A 22527-nucleotide genomic window follows, 5' to 3' on the forward strand; every position below is an offset into this window, starting at 1 on the left:
ATATTCTAAGGGTAATTTGCCCAAGATCACACTGTTTCCAAGTATTGTGTCAACACCGATCCCTTGTGAGTCTCCCATTAGTTCATACTTCTTCAACAAAACTGAAATCTAGACATTGCTGGAAATGTCTATTCCTGGAAACTTCAGGAAGGAGGGCCTAGGATACAGTAAAAACAACACTGGATCTGAAAAAATAAGATCTGAAATTTTATTAATCACAGGGCAACAGGAAATTCACTGGAGTTCTTTGATTTTTAATTTTATCAGTTGCAAAATGGGAAGAAGTGACCAGGTGTGGTGGCTCCCATCTGTAATCCCAGCACTTTGGGAAGCTGGGGCGTTAGTATCACTTTGCTCCAGGTATTTGAGACTAGCCTGGGCCACATAGCGAGATCCCATCTCTACAAAAAATAAAAAATGAGCCAGGCATGGCGGCATACGCCTGTGGTCCCAGCTACGTCGGAGGCTGAGGTGGGAGGATCACTTGAGCCCAGGAGTTCAGGGCTGCAGCAAGCTGTGATCTGCACTGGGCGATGGAATGAGACCCTACCTCAATTTTTTTTTTTTAAGAAAAGGAAGAAAAATGTCAGCCTTGCCTACTTTACAAGGTTCCTGTAAGCCTCCCTCATTAGTAACATGCACAGAAACGTTGTGTGAACTCTAAGGGTTAAGGGCTCAATTATTATTAATATTTCTACCTATGTGAGCAAATACTGCATATAACAAAATTTTCTAAATAAGTCATACTGCATAGGAATTCAGCATAACCATTTCGTGGTTATTTCTTTTTAGATTTGCTTAAAAAAGAAAATGTGGAGATAATCTGGCAATGAGAACTTCCGCGGTCCTCTAAGGCATGGTGATTTGTCCCTAACACTACCTTGGATCATCTCCAGGGGTTAACTATGCCACTTCAGAAACTTGATGGCTGTTTTTTAGGATGTAAGTCTCAGCTCTTTAGTCACAAATTCTCACCCTTTGAAAGCTGGCTCTCCTCCCAGCTTCTCATCCTCTCTGCTGTCATCTTGCTCCTTCTCCTGCAGCCCAAGTTGTCCTCTAACTAGCATGTGACGGGCACCACTGCTGCCTTTAACTAATTTAAATCTTTATATTGAAAAGCTATGAGAAAAATGCCACAACCTTTTAAATACAAATTGCATTATTTCAGCCATTCTCAAGAGCTGGGATGAACAAAAATAACTAAGGAAATGACAACGCAAAACATCAAATGTTAGAGAACTATTTTTTTAATGCTTAAATTAGGATGTATTCATTCAAACCATTCGCTCTCTGTCTCACATAAGAGTCAAGAATCACAGTTTGTTCCAACAATATACTGTAATTCAGCACACTTAGAAAAATCTAAACCAGCCAGGCGCGGTGGCTCATGCCTGTAATCCCAGCACTTTGGGAGGTGAGGCAGGTGGATCTGGAGCCCAGGAGTTCAGGATCAGCCTGGGCAACATGGGGAAACCTTGTCACTGCAAAAAATACAAAAATTAGCTGGGCATGGTGGCATGCGCCTATAGTCCCAGCTACTCAGTAGGCTGAGACAGGAGGATAGCTTGAACCCAGGAGTTCAAGGCTGCAGTGAGCCAAGATTATACCCCTGCACTTGAGCCTGGATGACAGAGCAAGATCCTGTTCTAAAAATAATAATAATAATAATAATAATAATAATAATAATCTAAGCCATTTTTTCCCCTATTTTCTGTTTTCACATTCTGAACTCAGAACTAAAGCTATCAGAAAATAGATCACATTAGAGACTCTCTGTAGCACTAACACGCTGCCATTTAGTACTTGAATCAGATAATATGTCCAGGAGAGTAAAACTTCCTCCCTCTACTGTGGGTCAGGAACATTCATTAATATTATTAAAAAGGAGAATTGCAGAAAGAGTTTGACGAGCCATTGTAATCACAACTGCTTGGGTACTCTTTCCATTGAGTTGGAACTCTTATCCTTAAACTTTCCATGGTCAGTGGCTTACTGTTTATTCAAGTCAACAGAAAATGATTCAGTCCATGGAAAGAAGCCCGAGGGACTGACTACCTGCCCTAACACCTCACTCCTTATGCCAGCAACAGCATTTAGGAAATGAAAACCCAGAGGATTACAACTCAAAAGAAAAAAAAAAAAAGGTCAGTTGAAACATCCCTTTGGGACCCATGACTAAAGAGGGGCATAATCCTGGGTACATGTGGCCAGATGCCCGACAACCTCGGCAGCCCTCCTCCCTGTGAGCACCTTGACAGGGCAGTTTTCCTTCTCAGCTCTAACAGAAAGGGAGGTTGGGGACAATGCCAACACAAATAAGAGTATGTTTGCACTACAGCGGAAGCTGGACAAAGCACTAAGAAATACCAAAATAGCTTTATAAGCAAGAGCATGAAAAGGCATCCATTTCAAGATTGGGGAGTGGGGGATCCCTTTTAGTGTTAATAGGACAAATGGATATAATGACAATAATGGCAGGTTACAGATAGGTCCTCTACAGTAAAAGTGGCATTCTTACATTACTAAATAAATCATTAAGTGTCATGTGCAAGATCAACTCCTGAAGACTGTCCCATTAGAAATCTTTGAGCTCATAAACTAGGTATTGATGGAACATATCTCAAAATAATAAGAGCTATATATGACAAACCTACAAGCAATATCATACTGAATGGGCAAAAGCTGGAAGCATTCCCTTTGAAAACCGGCACAAGACAAGGATGCCCTCTCTCACCACTCCTATTCAACATAGTATTGGAAGTTATGGCCAGGGCAATCAGGTAAGAGAAAGAAAGGATATTCAAATAGGAAGAGAGGAAGTCAAATTGTCTCTGTTTGCAGATGACATGATTGTATATTTAGAAAACCCCATCGTCTCAGCCCAAAATCTCCTTAAGCTGATAAGCACTTTCAGCAGTCTCAGGATACAAAATCAATGTGCAAAAATCACAAGCATTCCTATACACCAATAATAGACAAACAGAGAGCCAAATCATGAGTGAACTCCTATTCACAACTGCCACAAAGAGAATAAAATACCTAAGAATCCAACTTACAAGGGATGTGAAGGACCTCTTCAAGAACTACAAACCACTGCTCAAGGAAATCAGAGAGGACACAAACAAATGGAAAAACATTCCATGCTCATGGATAGGAAGGATCAATATCATGAAAATGGCCATACTGTCCAAAGTAATTTATACATTCAATGTTATCCCCATCAAGCTACCATTGACATTCTTCAAAGAATTAGAAAAAAACTACTTTAAACTTCAGATGGAACCAAAAAAGAGCCCACATAGCCAAGACAATCTTAAGCAAAAAGAACAAAGCTGGAGGCATCATGCTACCTGACTTCAAACTATACTACAAGGCTTCAGTAATGAAAACAGCATGGTACTGGTACCAAAACAGATACATAGACCAATGGAACAGAACAGAGGCCTCAGAAATACCACCACACAACTACAACCATCTGATCTTTGACAAACCTGACAAAAACAAGCAACGGGGAAAGAATTCCCTATTTAATAAATGATGTTGGATAAACCGGCTAGCCATATGCAGAAAGCTGAAACTGGACCCCTTCCTTACGCCTTATACAAAAATTAACTCGAGATGGATTAAAGACTTAAATGTTAGACCTAAAGCCATAAAAATCCTAGAAGAAAACCTAGGCAATACCATGCAGGAAATAGGTATGAGCAAAGACTTCATGACTAAAACACCAAAAGCAATGGCAACAAAAGCCAAAATAGACAAATGGGTTCTAATTAAACTAAAGAGCTTCTGCACAGCAAAAGAAACTACCATCAGCGTGAACAGGCAACCTACAGAATGGGGGAAAATTTTTGCTATCTATCCATTTGACAAAGGGCTAATATCCAGAATCTACAAGGAACTTAAACAAATTTACAAGAAAAAAACAAACAATCCCATGAAAAAGTGGGTGAAGGATACGAACAGACACTTCTCAAAAGAAGACATTTATGCGGCCAACAAACATATGAAAAAAAGCTCATTATCACTGGTCATTAGAGAAATGCAAATCAAAACCAAAATGAGATACCATCTCACACCAGTTAGAACGGTGATCATTAAAAAGTCAAGAAACAACAGATGCTGGAGAAGGTGTGGAGAAATAACAACGTTTTTACACTGTCAGTGGGAGTGTAAATTAGTCCAACTATTGTGGAAGACAGTGTGGCGATTCCTCAAGGATCTAGAACCAGAAATATCATTTGACCCAGCAATCCCATTATTTGTATATACCCGAAGGATTATAAATCATTCTACTATAAAGACATATGCACACACGTGTTTATTGCAGCACTGTTCACAAGAGCAAAGACTTGGACCCAACCCAAATGCCCATCAATGATAAACTGGATAAAGAAAATGTGGCACATATACACGATGGAATAGTATGCAGCCATAAAAAGGGTGAGTTCATGTCCTTTGCAGGGACATGGATGAAGCTGGAAACCATCATTCTCAGCAAACTAACACAGGAATGGAAAACCAAACACTGCATGTTCTCACTCATAAGTGGGTGTTGAACAATGAGAACACACGGACATAGGGAGGGGAACATCACACACTGGGACCTGTTGGTGGGTGGGGGACTAGGGGAGGCATAGCATTAGGAGAAATACCTAATGTAGATGATGGGTTGATGGGTGCAGCAAACCACCATGGCATATATATACCTATGTAACAAACCTGCACATTCTGGACATGTATCCCAGAACTTAACGTATAATTAAAAAAAAAATCTAGAAATCTTTGGGCTCTAACAGCATTTTCTGTTCTTACCGGAAAATAAATGGATAGCTTAAAATGAAATCATAAAAATCCTGACATCTTCAATTTGACCTGAAGACCTTGAACACAAAGCTCTTTTGAGAGGCAGTTAATGTTCCTAGGCTAAATGGGAATTATTAAAATAAAAGAGCCAGAATTTGTAAGTACAGAAAATTGAAACAAAAATAAAACCAGAAAAAACTCTGCTCCTTAACTGAACTTTATGCGACCTTGAAAGCTCTCAGTCTTCTAAATTATTTTGTTTTCAAATGGAAAAACACTTCTATTTTATCCTTGTACACAATGCACTCTAACTTCACAGGAGATGTTTTCTATCTTGATTCATTGACCTTGAAAACCAGCCCTTTTTGGATTACCTATGCATTTCATTGTCACATACCAAAGCGTTTATACTGGGCATAATGCTTCTCAAATATCCGATTCTAAATCTCCTACAATTAAGAATTTTCCTAAAGTGTAAACATCAGGGTAATAAAAGGGCTGCACAATTACACTCCTCTTATGTAACAGCAGAAAAAAAAAAAAAAAAAACTTGGTTAAGGCCAAGTACAGGGGCTCATGCCTATAATCCCACCATTCTGGGAGGCAGAGGCAGGAGGATCACTTGAGGCCAGGAGTTCAAGACCAACCTGGCCAACACAGCAAGACCGCATCTCTGCAAAAAATTTAAAAATTAGCCAAGTGTTATAGCGTGCACTCTAGTCCCAGCTACTCAGGAGACTGAGGCACGAGGACTGCCTGAGGCCAGGAGTTCGAGACTGCAGTGAGTTATGATTGTGTCACTGTACTCCAGCCTAGACAATAGAGCAAGACACTATTTCTAAAAAACAAAAGTTTTAAAAATAAATTTGGTTAAAGATAAACTGTGAAACTCTTAGCGGTGTAATAAAAATTTATAGTACAAATTTAAAAGTCCAAACCAAAGCTTCCCTAAAGGATCTAGGAAATTACTGTCCCCAAGTGTTTCTCCTTCTCCCCATTACCCTACTTTCAGTTCTTGCTATGGTTTGAATGTTTCTCCCCAAAAGCATGTCTTGGAAGCTTAATCCCCAGTGCAATAGTGTTAGGAGATGAAGCCTAATGAAAGGTGAAAGGCCACGAGGGCTCTGACCCCATGAAGGGATTAATGCTGTTATATCAGAAGTCGGTTCTGTATAGAAGGAGTGGGCTCCTTTTAAAAGAAGGTTTTCAGCCCCATTTGCCCACTCTGTCTTTCCCCTTCTGCCATGAGCTGATGTAACAAGAAGGCCCTTGACAGATGCTGGCTCCTTGCTCTTGGACTTCCCAGCCTCCAGGACTATGAGAAGTACATGTGTATTCATTGTAAATTACCCAGTCTCTTGTATTCTGTTTTGGCAGCACATAAAAGAACTAAACAGTCCCTCTAAAGTGTGAAAATGATCTAAGATTTCTAAAAGCTAAGATTTCTGTTTCAAAACTTAAAAAAAATTATGGCTACCATACAGGAACTCCTAAACTAAGTTGGCCTCCTTTAATTTTTTTTTTAAATCAAGGACTATTTTGGGAATGTGGTAGGAATACTAAGTACAAAAGAATAATATAAGCAACACCCCGATATACTTCCTACTCAGCTTAAGAAATAAAATATTTTTAATATACTTGAAATTGCATGTGAATCACTCCAGGATCTCTTTCTACTTCTTCCTCCCCACTGGTAACCATTATACTGAATTTGGAGTTCATGATGCCCATCCGTGCATCTATACTTATACTAAATCTCTATGACTGTTTTTAAACATTCTATAAATGATACTGTATTCTGTATCCTTCTGCCACTTGCTTACTTTGCTCAACTTTAAAAAAGTTTTTTTTAATGTTGAAACTTTTATGTAGAGAAATGTCTAAGATTTACTCTAGGGTATATAAATCTGCTGGACCTAGGGGAGGCAAGTTCTCAACTTTCCTCAATAATGCCAAAATCTTTTAAGTGTGTATAGAAATTTATGGCACAACCAGCAGGCATTAGGACTCACATTTCTCTAACATCCTGGCTAACAATTGATATTGTCAGATTTATACATTTTGGTTAATCTGAATAGTGTAAAGTAGTATAAAAATAATCTTTTTATATGTTTCAAAAATATGTTTATTGGCCATTTGTGATTCCATTTTTGTGAATAACCTGTTCATATCCTATGCATTTTTTAATCTCTTTTTCTTAAAGATACTTTGAGGAGTTATTTATATATACTGAATATATATCCTATATTGGTTACATGCATTGTTCCCTGTGATTTCTTTGTTGATGGTATCTTTTATATTTATTCATATATTTATCATTTCCAGTGCTATATGCTTTTTCCTATAGATCCATTTGGTTTTATTTCCCTTCAGCCTAAAGACTTTAACGTTTCTTGAAGTTCTGCTGGCAACAAATTATCTCAGTTTTGATTTATCTAGAATTGTCTTTACTTCACCCCCATATTTTAAAGACATTATCAGTGGACATAGAGTTCTTGGTTGATTGGGTTTTTTTTCTTTCAGCACTTTAATGTTATTCCATTATCTTTTGGCTTCCTTCAGCACTCACTCTTTCCCCTGATGTATCTTCTTTCTTAGGCTGCATTTATGACCTTTTCTTGTATTTCTGTTTTTCACCAATTTTACTATGATGTGCCAAGAGATAATTTTCTTTGATATTTACGCTTCTTGGGTTTTGCTGAGCTTCCTAGATCTGTGAGCTGTTTTTTATTTGTTTGTTTGTTTGAACAGATTTGGATATTTGACCACTAATTCTTTAAATATTATCCCTGCAACAGTATATCTCTCCTCTCCTTCTGGGACTCCAATTAAAAGTATATGGACCACTCAAGGCTGGGCATGGTGGCTCACACCTGTAATCCCAGCACTTCAGGAGGCCGAGGCAGGTGGATCACTTGAGGTCAGGAGTTTGACACCAGCCTGGACAACATGGGGAAACCCAGACTCTACTAAAAATACAAAAAGTAGCTGGGCATGGTGGGGCATGCCTGTAATCCCAGCTACTTGGGAGGCTGAGGCCAGAGAATCGCTTGAACCCAGGAGGCGAGGTTGTAGTGAGGTGAGATTGCGCCACTGAACTCCAGCCTCGGTGACAGAGCAAGACTCGTCTCAAAAAAAAAAAAAAGTATTTAGACCACTAAATGCCACAGATCATTGGAATTATTAATGACTTAATCTTTTTCTTTCCTCTACTTCAATTTTAGTGATTTCTAATAAACTTTTTTGAAGTTTATTGCTCTTTTATCGTATTGTGTCCTATCTGCTGTTAATCTGATTTGATGACATTTCAACTTTAGATATTGTACTTTTCAGTTCTAGAACTCCCGTTTGGTTATTTCCAGTTTCCAAATATCTCCTATAATTCCTCATATTTTTACCCATTATATTCATCTTTTCAAGTAGATTCTTTGATATATTTATCATTGTTATTTTTATGTCCTTGTCTGGTAATTCTAAACTCTGTTTTATCTATGGGTTTATTTCTATGAATAATTTTTTCTTAATTATGAATCACACTTTCCTCTTTCTTCACCTCTTTAGTAGTTGAGAGTTTTTCTTTCTTTCTTTCTTTCTTTTTTTTTAATAAGACAAAGTATTTTTATATTGTCCAGGCAGGTCTTGAACTCCTGGGCTCAAGCCATCTTCCCACCTCAGCCTCCTGAGTAGCTGGAACAATGGGAACATGCCACCACATCCAGGTTGCTTAGTAATTTTTATGGCGTATTAGACATTTTGTATGATAAGCTGTAGGGAGTTTGGATTTGTTATCCTCCTCTTAAGAGTATGTAGTTTTTTAATAAAAGGTAAATAAATTATTGGTGGTTCACCTTGTTCACACAATGGCTTATCCCGCTCAATGTCCAGGTCCTCTGGCAGCCTCAAACTCACTCTCAGGCCAGTAAGACTGTGATTTCCTGCTAGAGTTCTATCTGTCCTGCTCCCTGCAGACCAGGAAATGCCCCGAGGGAAAGCATTTATTTATTTTTTTTTTTTTTTATTTATTTATTTATTTTTTATTATACTTTAGGGTTTTAGGGTACATGTGCACAATGTGCAGGTTTGTTACATATGTATCCATGTGCCATGTTGATTTCCTGCACCCATTAACTCGTCATTTAGCATTAGGTGTATCTCCTAATGCTGTCCCTCCCCCTCCCCCCACCCCACAACAGTCCCCGGAGTGTGATGTTCCCCTTCCTGTGTCCATGAGTTCTCATTGTTCAATTCCCACCTATGAGAGAGAACATGCGGTGTTTGGTTTTTTGTCCTTGCGATAGTTTACTGAGAATGATGTTTTCCAGTTTCATCCATGTCCCTACAAAGGACACGAACTCATCATTTTTTATGGCTGCATAGTATTCCATGGTGTATATGTGCCACATTTTCTTAATCCAGTCTATCGTTGTTGGACATTTGGGTTGGTTCCAACTCTTTGCTATTGTGAATAGTGCCGCAATAAACATACGTGTGCATGTGTCTTTATAGCAGCATGATTTATAGTCCTTTGGGTATATACCCAGTATTGGGATGGAAAAGCCATTTAAATGTGGAGTTTATCCTCCGCGGTGCCCTTCATCCAAGGATGAAAACCTTTCCAGTTTCTGGCTACTTTTAATCACTCTTCAGTGCTTTCCAACTTTTTTCCAACATTTCTAATTGTTATCAATAGGAAGATCAGCACAATAGAATCTACTCTGCTGTTTCCAAAAAAGCTACTACTTTGATGAGCAGAAGCCAATTTTCATGCAGACCATTTCCCCAGTCTTATTGTTTATGGTATATGGCATTTTTAAGCCTTGTTTAAGAAATCTTTGCCCCAGCCAGGGCAACATGGTGAAACCCTCTCTCTACCGAAAATAGAAACAATTAGCCAGGTGTGGTGGCATACACCTGTGGTCCCAGCTACTCAGGAGGCTGAGGTGAGAAGATCACTTGAGCTCAGGAGGTAGAGGTGGCAGTGGGCCAAGATTGCACCACTACACTACAGCCTGAGTGACGGAGCAAGACCTTGTCTCAAAAAAAACCAAGAAAGAAATCTTTGCTTATCCAATAGTCATACATAATTTGTACATTTTATTCTAAAAACATTTTTCTAAAGTATTTTTTCATATTTTGGTATTTAATTCACTTAGATTTCATTTTTTTGTGCACGGCTTAAAATGGGGATAGAACTTTATTTTATTTTTCCAAGCAGATAAAGAAATTTTCCCAGTATCATTACTACAGAGTCCATCCTCTCCTTTACTGCTCATGAAGCTGATTCTGCCACAAATCTAGACTCATGTATATCTTAGTCTGTTCCAGGCTGTCTCTTCTATTCCAGTGCTTTGTTTGTCTATGCCTATAGCCATACTGCAATATCTTAATCATTACAGCTTTATAATGAGTCTTGTTAACTGGTGGAGCAAGTCCTTCCGCCTTGTTCTTTTCCAGAATTGCTTTGCCTATTCTCAGTCCTTTATTCTTTCAAATAAATTTTGGAATTGGTTTGTCAAATCACATGAAAACCCCTGCTGGGGGGAATTAAAATCTTTAAAATATCAGGTCTTCTTATCTACAAACTCGGTATATTTTTCCTTTCATTCGGGTCTTTTAAAATGTCTTTATATAAATTTTTCTACAAAGTTATATTTTATTATTTATATTACTTATTTAAAATATCTTTTTAAAATTATATTTCTTAAATTATCTTTTCATCCATTTATCCCAATTTACTCTACCATGTTAAATGAATTTCACCAAATTGTTTACTAAAGTTATAAACTCTAAGATTGGCTGGTCACAGTGGCTCACGCCTGTAATCCCAGCACTTTAGGAGGCAGAGGCAGGTGGATCACCTGAGGTCAGGAATTCAAGACCAGCCTGGCCAACAGGGCAAAACCCGTTTCTACTAAAAATACAAAAATTAGCCAGGTGTGGTGGCAGGCACCTGTAATCCCAGTTACTTGAGAGGCTGAGGCAGGAGAATCGCTTGAACCTGGGAGGCAGTGGTTGCAGTGAGCCAAAATCACACCACTGCACTCCAGCCTGGGCAACAGAACAAGACTCCATCTCAAAAATAAAATAAAATAAAATCTAAGGTTTAGTTCATAATACACAATCTTGTGGATTATAATAATACTTTAACACTCTCATTTGCAAATACTTTTTTATGCCATGGATTTACCAAGTAAGTAGCTCATTTAAATACTGTATACTTACCAAGAAGCTCCATGGTCTCTGCTTTCAGTGTCCGTGAAATTAGAGTCCAAAAACATATCTTTGTAGATTCGACCAACTAGGCAATACATATCTGAAGCAACTTGTCCTTCACTTTGCACCATGGGAATCATAATATCAAGAGCTTTTGCTCTGTCACCAGGGAGATTTCTCCTAAGGCAGAAAACATTATTGTTTCAATATACATTACAGAAGCAATATAGGTCATTTCTTTTTAAAAACCCCTATTTAACATGTTGATTCATATTAGAGAAATTTGCCAGGATAGAAACAATTAGATTTTGAGAGTCCTCTGTAAACCTCTGTCCTAAGCCTAATTTTTTGTTTTATCCCATTGTATGTCTACTAGGTCTAACAAGGATTTCTTTTGAGTTTCTATGTTAGTAATGGAGATGGATTTGTACTTACTCATCCACAATCCTTCCAATTTCCCTGTAGCCTATACGCAGGTTCAAGCTGGTGAACCGAGATTAGAGTTGTAGTCTGTGTTTTTGAATAGGGTAGAGTAAATTAATCCAAGTAGGGACAAAACTCTGACCTTAGGTTTCAATGGCTTTTGCTCCAAAACTTAGCAAACTCATTCACAGATGATACCAAAAATCAAATCAAACCCAAGAACTGCTTGATATTTACATGTGACTAACTGATTATCTAAGGAAGTTGCTTTATGTAGCATGTTTTAAAATAGTATGTATAGACAGTTCACAAAACCAGATAAAAATTCTATAAGAGTTATCATTTCTTGGACCTTGAAAATATTATGCTAAGTGAAAGAGGTCAGTCACAAGGGACCACATACTGTGTGATTCCATTTATATGAAATGTCCAGAATAGGCAAATCTGTAAAGACTGAAAGTAGATTCGTGGTTGCCTAGAGTTTGGGGATTTGGGAGAGAAATGGAAGGGGGGCTGCTAATGGGTACAGGGTTTCCTTGTGGAGTAATGAAAATGTTTTAAAATTTATTGTTTTGATGAAATATATTTCTTTTTGTTTGTTTGGAGACAGAGTCTTGCTCTGTTGCCCAGGCTGGAGGGTGGTGGCATGATCTTGGCTCACTGCAACTTCTGCCTCCCAGGTTCAAGCGATTCTCCTGCCTCAGCCTCCCGAGTAGCCAGAACTACAGGCGTACACTGCCACACCTGGCTAATTTTTTTGTATTTTAGTAGAGACAGGGTTTCATGGTGTTGCCCAGGCTGGTCTTGAACTCCTGAGCTCAGGCAATCCAACCACCGTGGCCTCTCAAAGTGCTAGGATTGCAGGTGTGAGCCACCACGCCCAGCCTGTGAAATATATTTCAATAAAGCTATTAAAAAAAAGTATCATTTCTATTCTCAATTACTACTTCAAATCTTCTGTCCATGAAATTCCTTTTTATCCTTTGTACTAAATATCTAACACTATGTTCACCTAGACATAATCATCCTTACTCTAGTGAAAACTTTTGTGTGAATGACCATCTGGTGTTGAGTGTATTTGCTTAAAGATAACATCATATTCATGTAACTTTTACAATTCTAAAAAATATGAATAGCAAATACAAACTTTGACAGAGCAGAAAAACTGTAAGAATTTAAATATGCCAACAGTGTGAGACTTTTTTTACTGAAAAATAAATCAGAAAAAAATGAGAATGCATGCTTCCTATATTTCACGGGGTTGAAGCAGATATACTAATATTACATTTTAATAGGGACTTCTTGCAATGCTGCAGTAAACACATTCCCTGCAAAGAATTGCAGGTTACACAATAATATGTTAACGCATTCTGGAAGGGAACTTTTTCTTCTTACCTATTCAGTGCAAATGCATAATGAAACTTCACATGGTGATGGGAGGCCAAATCAAAGGTTGGCAGTTTTTCTAAAGTCTCTACCAGCTTCACAATAGAATCATAGTCCTTTCAAATGAGATGAGAATAGCACAGAATTAAACCATTAGGAGAAAATTCTTACAATAACATGTCTTTTGACAACCAGATATCTGAATTCAAGAAACACATTAAAAAGACATTAGAATCCACACAACACTTTGAAGAACCTAGGATAAACAGTTTTTGTTGTTTTTCTTCTAAAAGGTTTACATCACATATATAAAAACATTAGAAACATAGAGTTACCATGTTGAACAAAAACTAAAAAAGCAAAAGAAACAAAAACACCAAGCATGATATGCTCTACTGTCTAAATATGGGTGGTTTATTTCTCCATAGAGCCAGATTCCCGGTATGCAGCGTTCTAACAATTTCAGGGAAATAAAAATGTCAAGGACATGAGGCAATTGGTTGAACTTCTGTTACAAGTAGCAACACAGTTTCATGTCACATGAGTAAGCACTCTAGCCACAGGATCCTATGTGCCACAGCCCTCCATGGAGGTGAGTCTGTCTCGACCACACGAAGCCTTTACACAGACCCGAAAGGCTAGGAATGGAAAGAAGAAACCAGATGTCACTTAAATTTTACTATTAAAACCTAAGAGCAAATCCCTAACTGGGAGAGGATTTTATTCTACTTACCCTATTTTTAAAATTTTAAGACATGTCAATCAAAATGATATAACCTGTTAGTGTGTTTTACATTACATATTTTTAAAGTTATTTCTGTAAGTAATCAATTACATATTTTTTCCTTCGGGCGAGTTAGATTCAGCACTATCAATTTCAAGCAATACAATTTCAAGGGATAAAAGGTATGTCCAGAAAGCTCTAAAAATATCTGCTATTTGCCAAAACAAAGCTTTCACTGACAGGTGTGCCTGAGGCTAACAGTAGAATAGACTGTGTCCACAGGTTCGCTGTGCCAGCAGATTTTTCTTTTTGTTCTTTTGGAGGAAAAAGTCAGGCCTTTACCATACAAGTCTTTCACAATCACTGATGGTTAACTCACATGAGTCTTTTTCATTCATCATAAAATTATAGGATGGAAAGCTTAAGAGAGTCAATAAAAAAATTACGTGTAGTAACATGAACTGCTTACCAGCAAACTGAAATTTGAGGTTAATACTCCCTCATCCCTCCAACATGCTACATGACAAAGATTTCACTTTAAACATCTTCTCACCTGGATATCTCTGTAGGAAAGTAACAGATTTATGACAATATCTGCTGTCAAGACTTCGATATTATCTACTCGCTGCCGAATTCTTGCCAACTCAGCTGCCAATTCTCTACCAGTGTATAAATTACGAGCTTTCCTGATGTCATTGAGTATAGATTCCCGGAAATACTGGCTGGTAAAAACACACACATTTCAAAGAGTTTGACATTAGAAACGATTTCAACGAAAAGCAATAATTTTAATAAAGAAATGAATGATATTGCAGCATTAGCTATAAAGCATTTGTAGCTTTCAATTCATTCAGATGCCTAAATAAATATCTTACATATCTGGCATTATTAAGAAATTCAGAAGCCAATGTATTTCTTTTATTACGCTACCTTCAGAAAGAATTAAAGGTAAAGGTACTCCATATTAATAAATTTTCCTGCAAAACACTTAAATTGCCAAACTTTGTTTTCCATTTTACTGTTTCCAGTACAAATTGTTCTAAATAAATTAGATGTACCTATGATTTTTTGTTTGTTTGTTTTTTGTTTTTGTTTTTGAGACAGAGTCTCACTCTGTTGCCCAGACTAGAGTATACTGGCATGATCTTGGCTCACTGCAACCTCCATCTCCTGGGTTCAAGCAATTCTCTTGCCTCAGCCTCGTGAGTAGCTGGGATTACAGGTGTGCGCCACCACACCTGGCTAATTTTTGTATTTTTGGTAGAGACAGGGTTTCGGCATGTTGGCCAGGCTGGTCTCGAACTCCTGATCTCAAGTGATCTGTCCACCTTGGCCTCCCAAAATGCTGAGATTACAGGCATGAGCCACAGCACCGGCTGTGATGTACCTATGATTTGAACATAATATAACCTTAACTTTCTGACCCAGCCTATCATTTATTAACATAAATAATTGTTCTTCACTGAAAGAACAATTAGAGTTAAGAGTTAATTAAAGTTGAAGTGTTCTTGCCCTTACACTAAAAGTCTCTGGACATTTATCCTGGTATTGTTTCTGTACTTGCTTTGCATATATTTTTAGTTCTACCATCACTATAAAGCAGTTAGTAGACTTTTTAATTTTTTGCTGATTTCAAGTTGTTGTTCTGTTGCTGTTCTGTGAATAAAATGTATTATGTGGCATCTATTTTATCTACTTGGAGGATAATAAACATTTTCCCCCTAGTTCTTAGCTGTATACTGATATCTCAGGAGCACCTGATATCATGCACAAATAAAGAAGTAGAATAACACTTCATTATCATCACCAAATGGCATTATTAATTAAACTTTACCTAGAACTTGCTTGTGCCACCTTCAAAAGTTGAATAAAACGATCCACAAGAGGTAAGCAGATGGGTCCAAGAAGCAGCTCGAAGTTTGGTTGCATGAGCTCTGTCAACCCCTTCATGAAGCTGCTGTCACAGCAGTAGACTTTGTTATGTGGAGTTATCATGTAAGGAACAAAGGTGTAGTTCCCAGTGCACATCTGTGGAGAGAGGAGGCACCAGCAAGTGGGGAGCTGGCCTGGAGACACGGCACAGACGGAATCCCATGTCTTACTCATTTTAAATAATTCCAAATGCAAAGGGAAATAGAAAAGCCTCATTATTTATTTATGACCTACAACAATGAAAATTTCCCCAATTCCTCTCACTGCTTACTTCAAATAATTAGGACTTACAGATGATACCAAAAAAAGAGTGGAACAGTTTCTATCCATCAATTAAATATTTATTCACCATCTTTCAAGGCTAGGGCACTGCGTTATTGCTGTTGGAAAAAGTAGTTTAAAGCATGGCCTTCAGCCTTCAAGGAACTTATAATTGAGTCACAGGGCGCAGCATACACATATGAAAATGCTACAAGCTCACATTTGAAGGGCTTCCTACACGTAAGGTGATGCTGCAAGTGGATCCCACTCAAATCCACCCCCTGGGAGGCTGCTCTCCCTCTGCCTCCTCACTACTAAAACTACAAGCCCAGAAGTTATCCTTGATGCTTCCATTCCCTTCCCCTTCCACATCCTATCGAAGTCCCATCTGTCCTGCCTCCAAAATATAATGTCATATTTGTCCATTTCCCTCCATCTTCTCGGCCAACACTTCAGTCCATGTGCCAATGGACCTGGCCCGAGCCACTGTCATCAGCTTTAACTGGTCCCCCTGCTTCCACTCTTGTCCTCTAATTTACTCTCCACTCAGCCATCAGAGTGATCTTTCAACACCCTCCCTCGGATCACTTCCCACAGCTGCTTAAAGCCCCATCTCTTGCTCTTGGGAGGAAGAAGAAATTGCAGTGCAATGTACAAGGGCCTGACTATGCAGATCCTGCCCCTCTCTAACCTCAGCCCTGCCACGCTCCCCTCGCCCGCTACAACCTGGGCTCACTGACCTTCTCTTGGTTCCTGGATGATGCCCAAGCGAGGATAAACTGTTGCAAACAAAAGCAGAGCAGGGATGAAAGTGGAAAGTGAGTTGGATACCCTGAGTAAGCAAATATGACTGGAGCTCAGAGCTCAGGGAAGGGAACTAAATGCAAAGTTAAGGATGTTAGACTGTACATTCTGGACAATGCAGAATCATAGAAGGATCCACAGTGGGAAAGAAAACACAATCAGCTGAGTGTGATGGCTCACACCTGTAATCCCAGCACTTTGGGAAACCAAGGCAGGCAGATTGCTTGAAGCCAGGAGTTCAAGATCAGCCTGGCCAATATGGTGAAACCCTGTCTCTACTAAAAATACAAAAATTATCCAGGTGTGGTGGTGCATGCCTGTAATCCCAGCTACTCAGGAGGCTGAGGTGTGAGAATCACTTGTAGTGAGCCGAGATTGCACCATTGCACTCCAGCCTGGGTGACAGAGCAAGACTCTGTCAAGAAGAACGAACGAACAAATGAAAGAAGGAGAAAGAGAGAGAGAGAAAGAAGGAAGGAGGAAGGGAAGAAGGAGGGAGGGAGGGGGGGACAACTGTGCATTTTTACAATGCACAATCAAAATGCACAAATCAAAATACACAATCAAAACTGCATTTTGGCAGCCTGGGCAGGTAACAAGATGCACTAAAGGGAAAAGATATGAGGTTTGAGGAGATGAGTCATGCTGTGGCATGACAAGGTCTGCAGAGGTGGTGATAGAGAAACAGACACATGCTTGACTGAAGAAGAAGGAATCAGCTGGATCTGGTAACTGATAATAACCTGAGAAAGGGTAAGGCATCAAAGGCAACTCTGCAATTCTAAGGGCGACTACCTATACAGAGTGGTATCATTAACAGAAAGCAAGAATTCAGAAAGCAGAACCAGACTAAGTTATTTATGAACACATGACTCTTCAAGACACTTGTATATCAGATAACTAATCAAAGAATCTGAATTTTAGTTAAAATATGAGAAGAACTTCAAAAGGTTGAGATTTGAATTTGGTGGGATGGGGTGAAACAGTCACTTTTAAAGAGGTTGGGATTGAGGTGGGGCACAATACCTAATGTGAAAATGTCCAAAAGAGAGCTAGAAATATGTGATTGAAACATAAAATAGTTTCAAGCCAAAATACAGACCTGAGAATTATTGGATATGGTAGAATCAAAAGAAGTGGGAGAAATCTCTATGAGAAAAACCATAGAAAAAGGCAGAGGCTGAGAACTAGAAAGAGATATGTGGGACACCCAACTACTGCCATTATGGGGAACAAAAAAAGTCCAGGTTATCCATTCCTAGCCATATTAGCATACAGAGAATAATACAGCATTTCTCTTACCCTTAGCACTTAAGTAATAAGTACAAACATGTATTCCCCATGTGCATGTGTGCCAGGGTATGAACAGTCATAAGTCAGGGGGTCACAACCTACAAAGAAGCTGCTGTGGCCTTCATTTTAAAGGTGAGGAGACAGGTAAGGCTTAGAGAGATCCTACAGTTGGTCTATGACATGTTTGGCACTCCAGCCCAGGGACTCTTTCTCTAGATGGCATGTCCTTCCCACTAGGGGGCTATACACCCTCCTGAGTGGCCTTTAAAGCAGACACACCTGCTCTCTAACCTTCTGTCACTTTCTACGGGAACCCTGTATGAGCCAAATGACTGTTCACAGAAAACAGGCAAGAAATGCCAAATGCCCTTATGACCGGACTTAATTATTTATGACTATGTCACCCTTTAAGGCTGCCTCTTGTATGTCAGGTAATGAAGCAGAAACCAAACCTCACTTCCAGTTAAAGCACAAGAAGAACTTCCAGAGAGTGAGATTTGATTTGAAAATCAAGTATGCTAAATTGTTCCTGTCTCAAGTTCTCCTCCTAGAAACAATAATTAGAAGAGGAAACAATAATTGGAAAAGGGAAAGTGAACATGTCCTGCTTCTAAAATGTTACCAAGATCCCACAGCACATCCACCCAATTTAATCCTTTTACCCAAGCTACTGCCAAAGCAGAAGAGAAAGGCAAGGATACCAAAGAGGCTGCTTTCCAAAGCATCTAAAGCTTCAACTATGAGAATGGTTCTAAAAGAACAACAGAATTAAACACTATTGTAGATAAGCACCATAACTCAAAATTACAAACGAAAATTATCTGAATCCTCCAAGTCACAAAATGAGAACAAAGAGCCAAAAAGCCAATAAAGCAGAAAAGTGGTATCAGAGTTTTAGCTGCTGGATAAAATTATGTATCCTCAGAAACCTTGATACTACATATATTAGTTTATCAGACACTATTATTGAAATACGGGGCAATGGGGAATACTGCACCTGTGTAAAACTAATTCTGGGAGAGAATGACTATCAGATGTCTGGGTGTGTGTTAGGCAGAGGAGAGGTAAAGGGGTAATAATGAGTACACAAACAGCAGAGAAAAGCAGTTCCTGAAACAAACCCCATGGTATAAGGCTTCAGAATCTTTGCTGAAAATACCTAAGCATGCTAAGGGTTTTCCCAAGTTCTAGGCTTCAGTGCATTCTTTGGAGTTTCTTTCTTGTGTTTCTAAGGCAGTCTTTTATTTTTTTTTATTTTTTTCGATTTCCCATTGCCAATGTCAGGAAAAAAGGGGGGTGATAAGCTGCAGAAGCCACATGGATACAACTGGGCCTGAGCTAAGAGACAGCCCAGTGAGTATGCAGTGGAGGAAAAGTTGTGTTTTTCAAAAAGATACAACTGCCCAGAAAAGCACTTTTGCAAAATAATGAAAACTAATAGCATGGGAACATTTATTTCCCAAGTTGGCTCACATATAACTTAGAAATGTTATTTCTGTATTTTCTGTGTGCAGATTGCCACCAAACCCATAGTTTGAAATAGCTGATAATCCAAAGTAAATAAAAACAACCCCTATGTGATCAAGAACAGACACCTTAAGTGGAACAATTGCCTTTTATTAATAAAGTACTCATTCTAAAATATTTAAACTTGCTTCAAAGACCTTGTTTCCTTAAATTTCAAAACACTGAGGCATGGTCATAAAATAACAACACGTGCTATAAAATCCCGCAGCTCAAAATCTAGTCTTATTCTAATTCATTTTGTTGTTGTTGTTGTTTTTAAGACAGAATCTCGCTCTGTTGCCTAGACCAGAGCACAGTAACATGATCTCGGCTCACTGCAGCCTCTGCCTCCTGGGTGCAAGTGATTCTCGTGCCTCAGCCTCCCAAGTAACTGGGATTACAGGCATGCGCCACCACACTTGGCTAATTGTTGTATTTTTAGTAGAGACAGGGTTTCACCATGTTGGCCAGACTGGTCTCAAACTCCTGGCCTCAAATGATCCTCCTGCCTCAGCCTCCCGCTGGGATTACAGGCATGAGCCACTGCCCTGGCCCCTAATTAATTATTTTCACCGTTTTTTTTTTTTGTTTTTTTTTTTAAAAAAAACCCTCCAATTCTGGTTTTCAATTTTTAGAAACTACATAAAGGTAAACAGAAGTGTGTGTTGAAAATGAAATGGGCTTCTGGAAGGAAAAGCTCTCAGCATTAAAATGTATTGATACAGATGCTCGAAATATTCAACTTTTTATAAAGACATTCAGCACCTGAAATGCAACACCTCTCTCTCAAGTCAGCGGGAAACTTCTTCAAAATGTACAATATTTGGTTCTTTTATCAGCCTGCTTCTTCACAAGTCCAAGCTGGGCTAGGCAGGAAGGACTTCTTTCTGCCATTCCCGTCTCAGGGAGTGCTACCTTCTCTGAAGGACACTGACATAATGGCTACCCTCTCTTTAACACATCACCTTACGTTCATTTTCTAATTTGTCTGCTTCTTTGTTCGCTGATTTTCTACCAATTAGACTTTCTACACAACAGTTACACATGTGCTTGTTTCCACTTCCAGCCTCCCCCGTGAGAACCCTGAGGCACCAAGCCCAAAGCCTGGCGTGCAGTACATGTCCAGTCAATATTTGTTTAAAAAAATGTGTGAGATAAATTAAACAGTTTCACACCTTTAACAAATTAAACAGTATTTAAAAACAGTGCATTGAAGCATGAAGCAATAATTGCTCATTTCCTGTTGAGATAGGAAGGATAAGAGTTTATAATGGCAACATTATTTATGCTGAAATATGCCTCTGCCCTGGTTAAATCTTAAGCATAAGTTTCAAAATTACTTCAGAGTTGTATAATCACTACTATAAAAAAAGACTTAAAATTTCTGATTTAAGGAGAAATTACTAATTGTATTGTTAATTTTGTCGTCTTAAATCAAATCTTGTGCAGGCTTTTATAATATATTGTATATTATCTTCACTCCGAGTTGCAGAGGTACATTCTTTAAGGTTTTTAAACACTGGCTTACTTTCTGAAATAAATGTACAACCACTGGCCACAACCATTGGCCTAACAAGGCTGTTTCCACTTTATATTATAATTCTTCTTCACGCAGCATTTTTAAAGTTTAAAATTTACTTTTCTCATGTTTTCACATTTGTTTAATTCTGTGTGGAGGGTAGGAATTCTGTAGTGTGGTCTCAGAGGCAGAATACAATACTTAGGAACTTAAATCAATCTCTTCAAGTAGAAGATAGATGAAGATATCTATATATCAGTGTATATGTAATTATATTATATTGAGCTAGCTAGCTCTCAATATAAGCTAGCTACCAGTATTGTTATTCCTATACCTTACCATGATTACAGACACTGGAGAGATGATCTTGAAAAGCTTGTTGTATCAAGGCTTCACTGAGGTTGGGGAATCATGATTTAGAAAAGGGAAAAGGGAACAGCATATTGGAAAGGATGGCATGAATGCTGCCATGGAAACATACTACAGACACATATACATACACACATATGTGTGTGTATCTCTGTGGGGATATAGGCTGCTTTAGTGCCACTCATAATTCCACAACATTGAATACACTATAAAAGATTTTCTTTTTATTTATTTATTTTTTGAGACGTAGTCTCACTCTGTCACCCAGACTGGAATGCCGTGGTATGATCTTGGCTCATTGCAACCTCCGCCTCCCAGATTCAAGCGATTCTCCTGCCTCAGCCTCCGGAGTAGCTGGGATTACAGGAGCACGCCACCATGCCTGGCTAATTTTTGTATTTTTAGTAGAGATGGGGTTTCACCATGATGGCCAGGCTGTTCTTGAACTCCTGACCTCAGGTGATCTGCCTGCCTCTGCCTCCCAAAATGCTGGGCTTACAGGCGTGAGCCATCATACCTGGCCTGAATATACTATGAAACATTTTCTTCCAAAACATAATTATATGCAGAAAAAGACAGGTATCAGTGCCATCTCTCATTATGAAAAATAAAGTTTCACTACAATGAAGTACTTAGATAACCATATTTATATTGATACATCAGAAAATCTAAAGAGGAATAACAGAGATAGAATTAATAATTTGTGGAGATTTTAAAAATACCAAAGATTAGTTAATGGAAAAGAAAATATTTTTAAAACTCTGGAAGGTTAAATAAAGTACTCACAGTATTCTTCTGGCAAATGATTTCCTGAAAAACAAGAAAAAAATATACCACAAGTTAATACAAAACTGAATAATTCAACAACATTTATTGAACTATGTGGGAAAATCTGTATTAACAATGATATTAGCAATTAGAAATTTTAGGAAGTGTAGATTCAGTTCCTGCATCTGAAAAGTTTTCTATCTATCTATCTACTTATTTCAGAGAAAGGGTCTGCCTCTGTTGCCCAGGCTGGAGTACAATGGCACAATCATAACAGCCACAAGCTCCTGGGCTCAAGTGATCCTCCCACCTCAGCCTCCCAAGTAGCTAGGACTACAGGCCTACAGGTGCATGCCACCACATCCAGCTAATTTTAGTAATTGTTTTTGTAGAGACAAGATCTCACTATGTTGCTCAGGCTGGTCTCAAACTCCTGGCCTCAAGCAATTTTCCCACTCTGGCCTCCCAAAATGCTGGGATTACAGGTATGAGCTACCATGCTCAGCCCAAAAAGTTTACAATC

The 22527-nt window shown here is 38.6% G+C and overlaps 1 protein-coding gene across 2 annotated transcripts in view; it reads right to left on the reverse strand.

Moving 5' to 3' along the window:
- MAP3K5 (mitogen-activated protein kinase kinase kinase 5) overlaps positions 1-22527 on the reverse strand; it is a 239267-nt gene that overhangs the window by 127077 nt on the left and 89663 nt on the right. For both annotated transcript variants that reach the window (XM_030809751.1, XM_030809750.1), the window contains exons 3-7: positions 22023-22046; positions 15387-15580; positions 14106-14274; positions 12838-12944; positions 11029-11199 (exon numbers count right to left, since the gene is read on the reverse strand). In XM_030809751.1, the coding sequence (XP_030665611.1) occupies positions 11029-11199; positions 12838-12944; positions 14106-14274; positions 15387-15580; positions 22023-22046 (665 nt within the window). The remainder of the gene's footprint in view (positions 1-11028; positions 11200-12837; positions 12945-14105; positions 14275-15386; positions 15581-22022; positions 22047-22527) is intronic.

The sequence above is a fragment of the Nomascus leucogenys genome, chromosome 3 (genome assembly GCF_006542625.1).
Source record: "Nomascus leucogenys isolate Asia chromosome 3, Asia_NLE_v1, whole genome shotgun sequence".
In the NCBI taxonomy this organism is placed as follows: Eukaryota; Metazoa; Chordata; class Mammalia; order Primates; family Hylobatidae; genus Nomascus; species Nomascus leucogenys.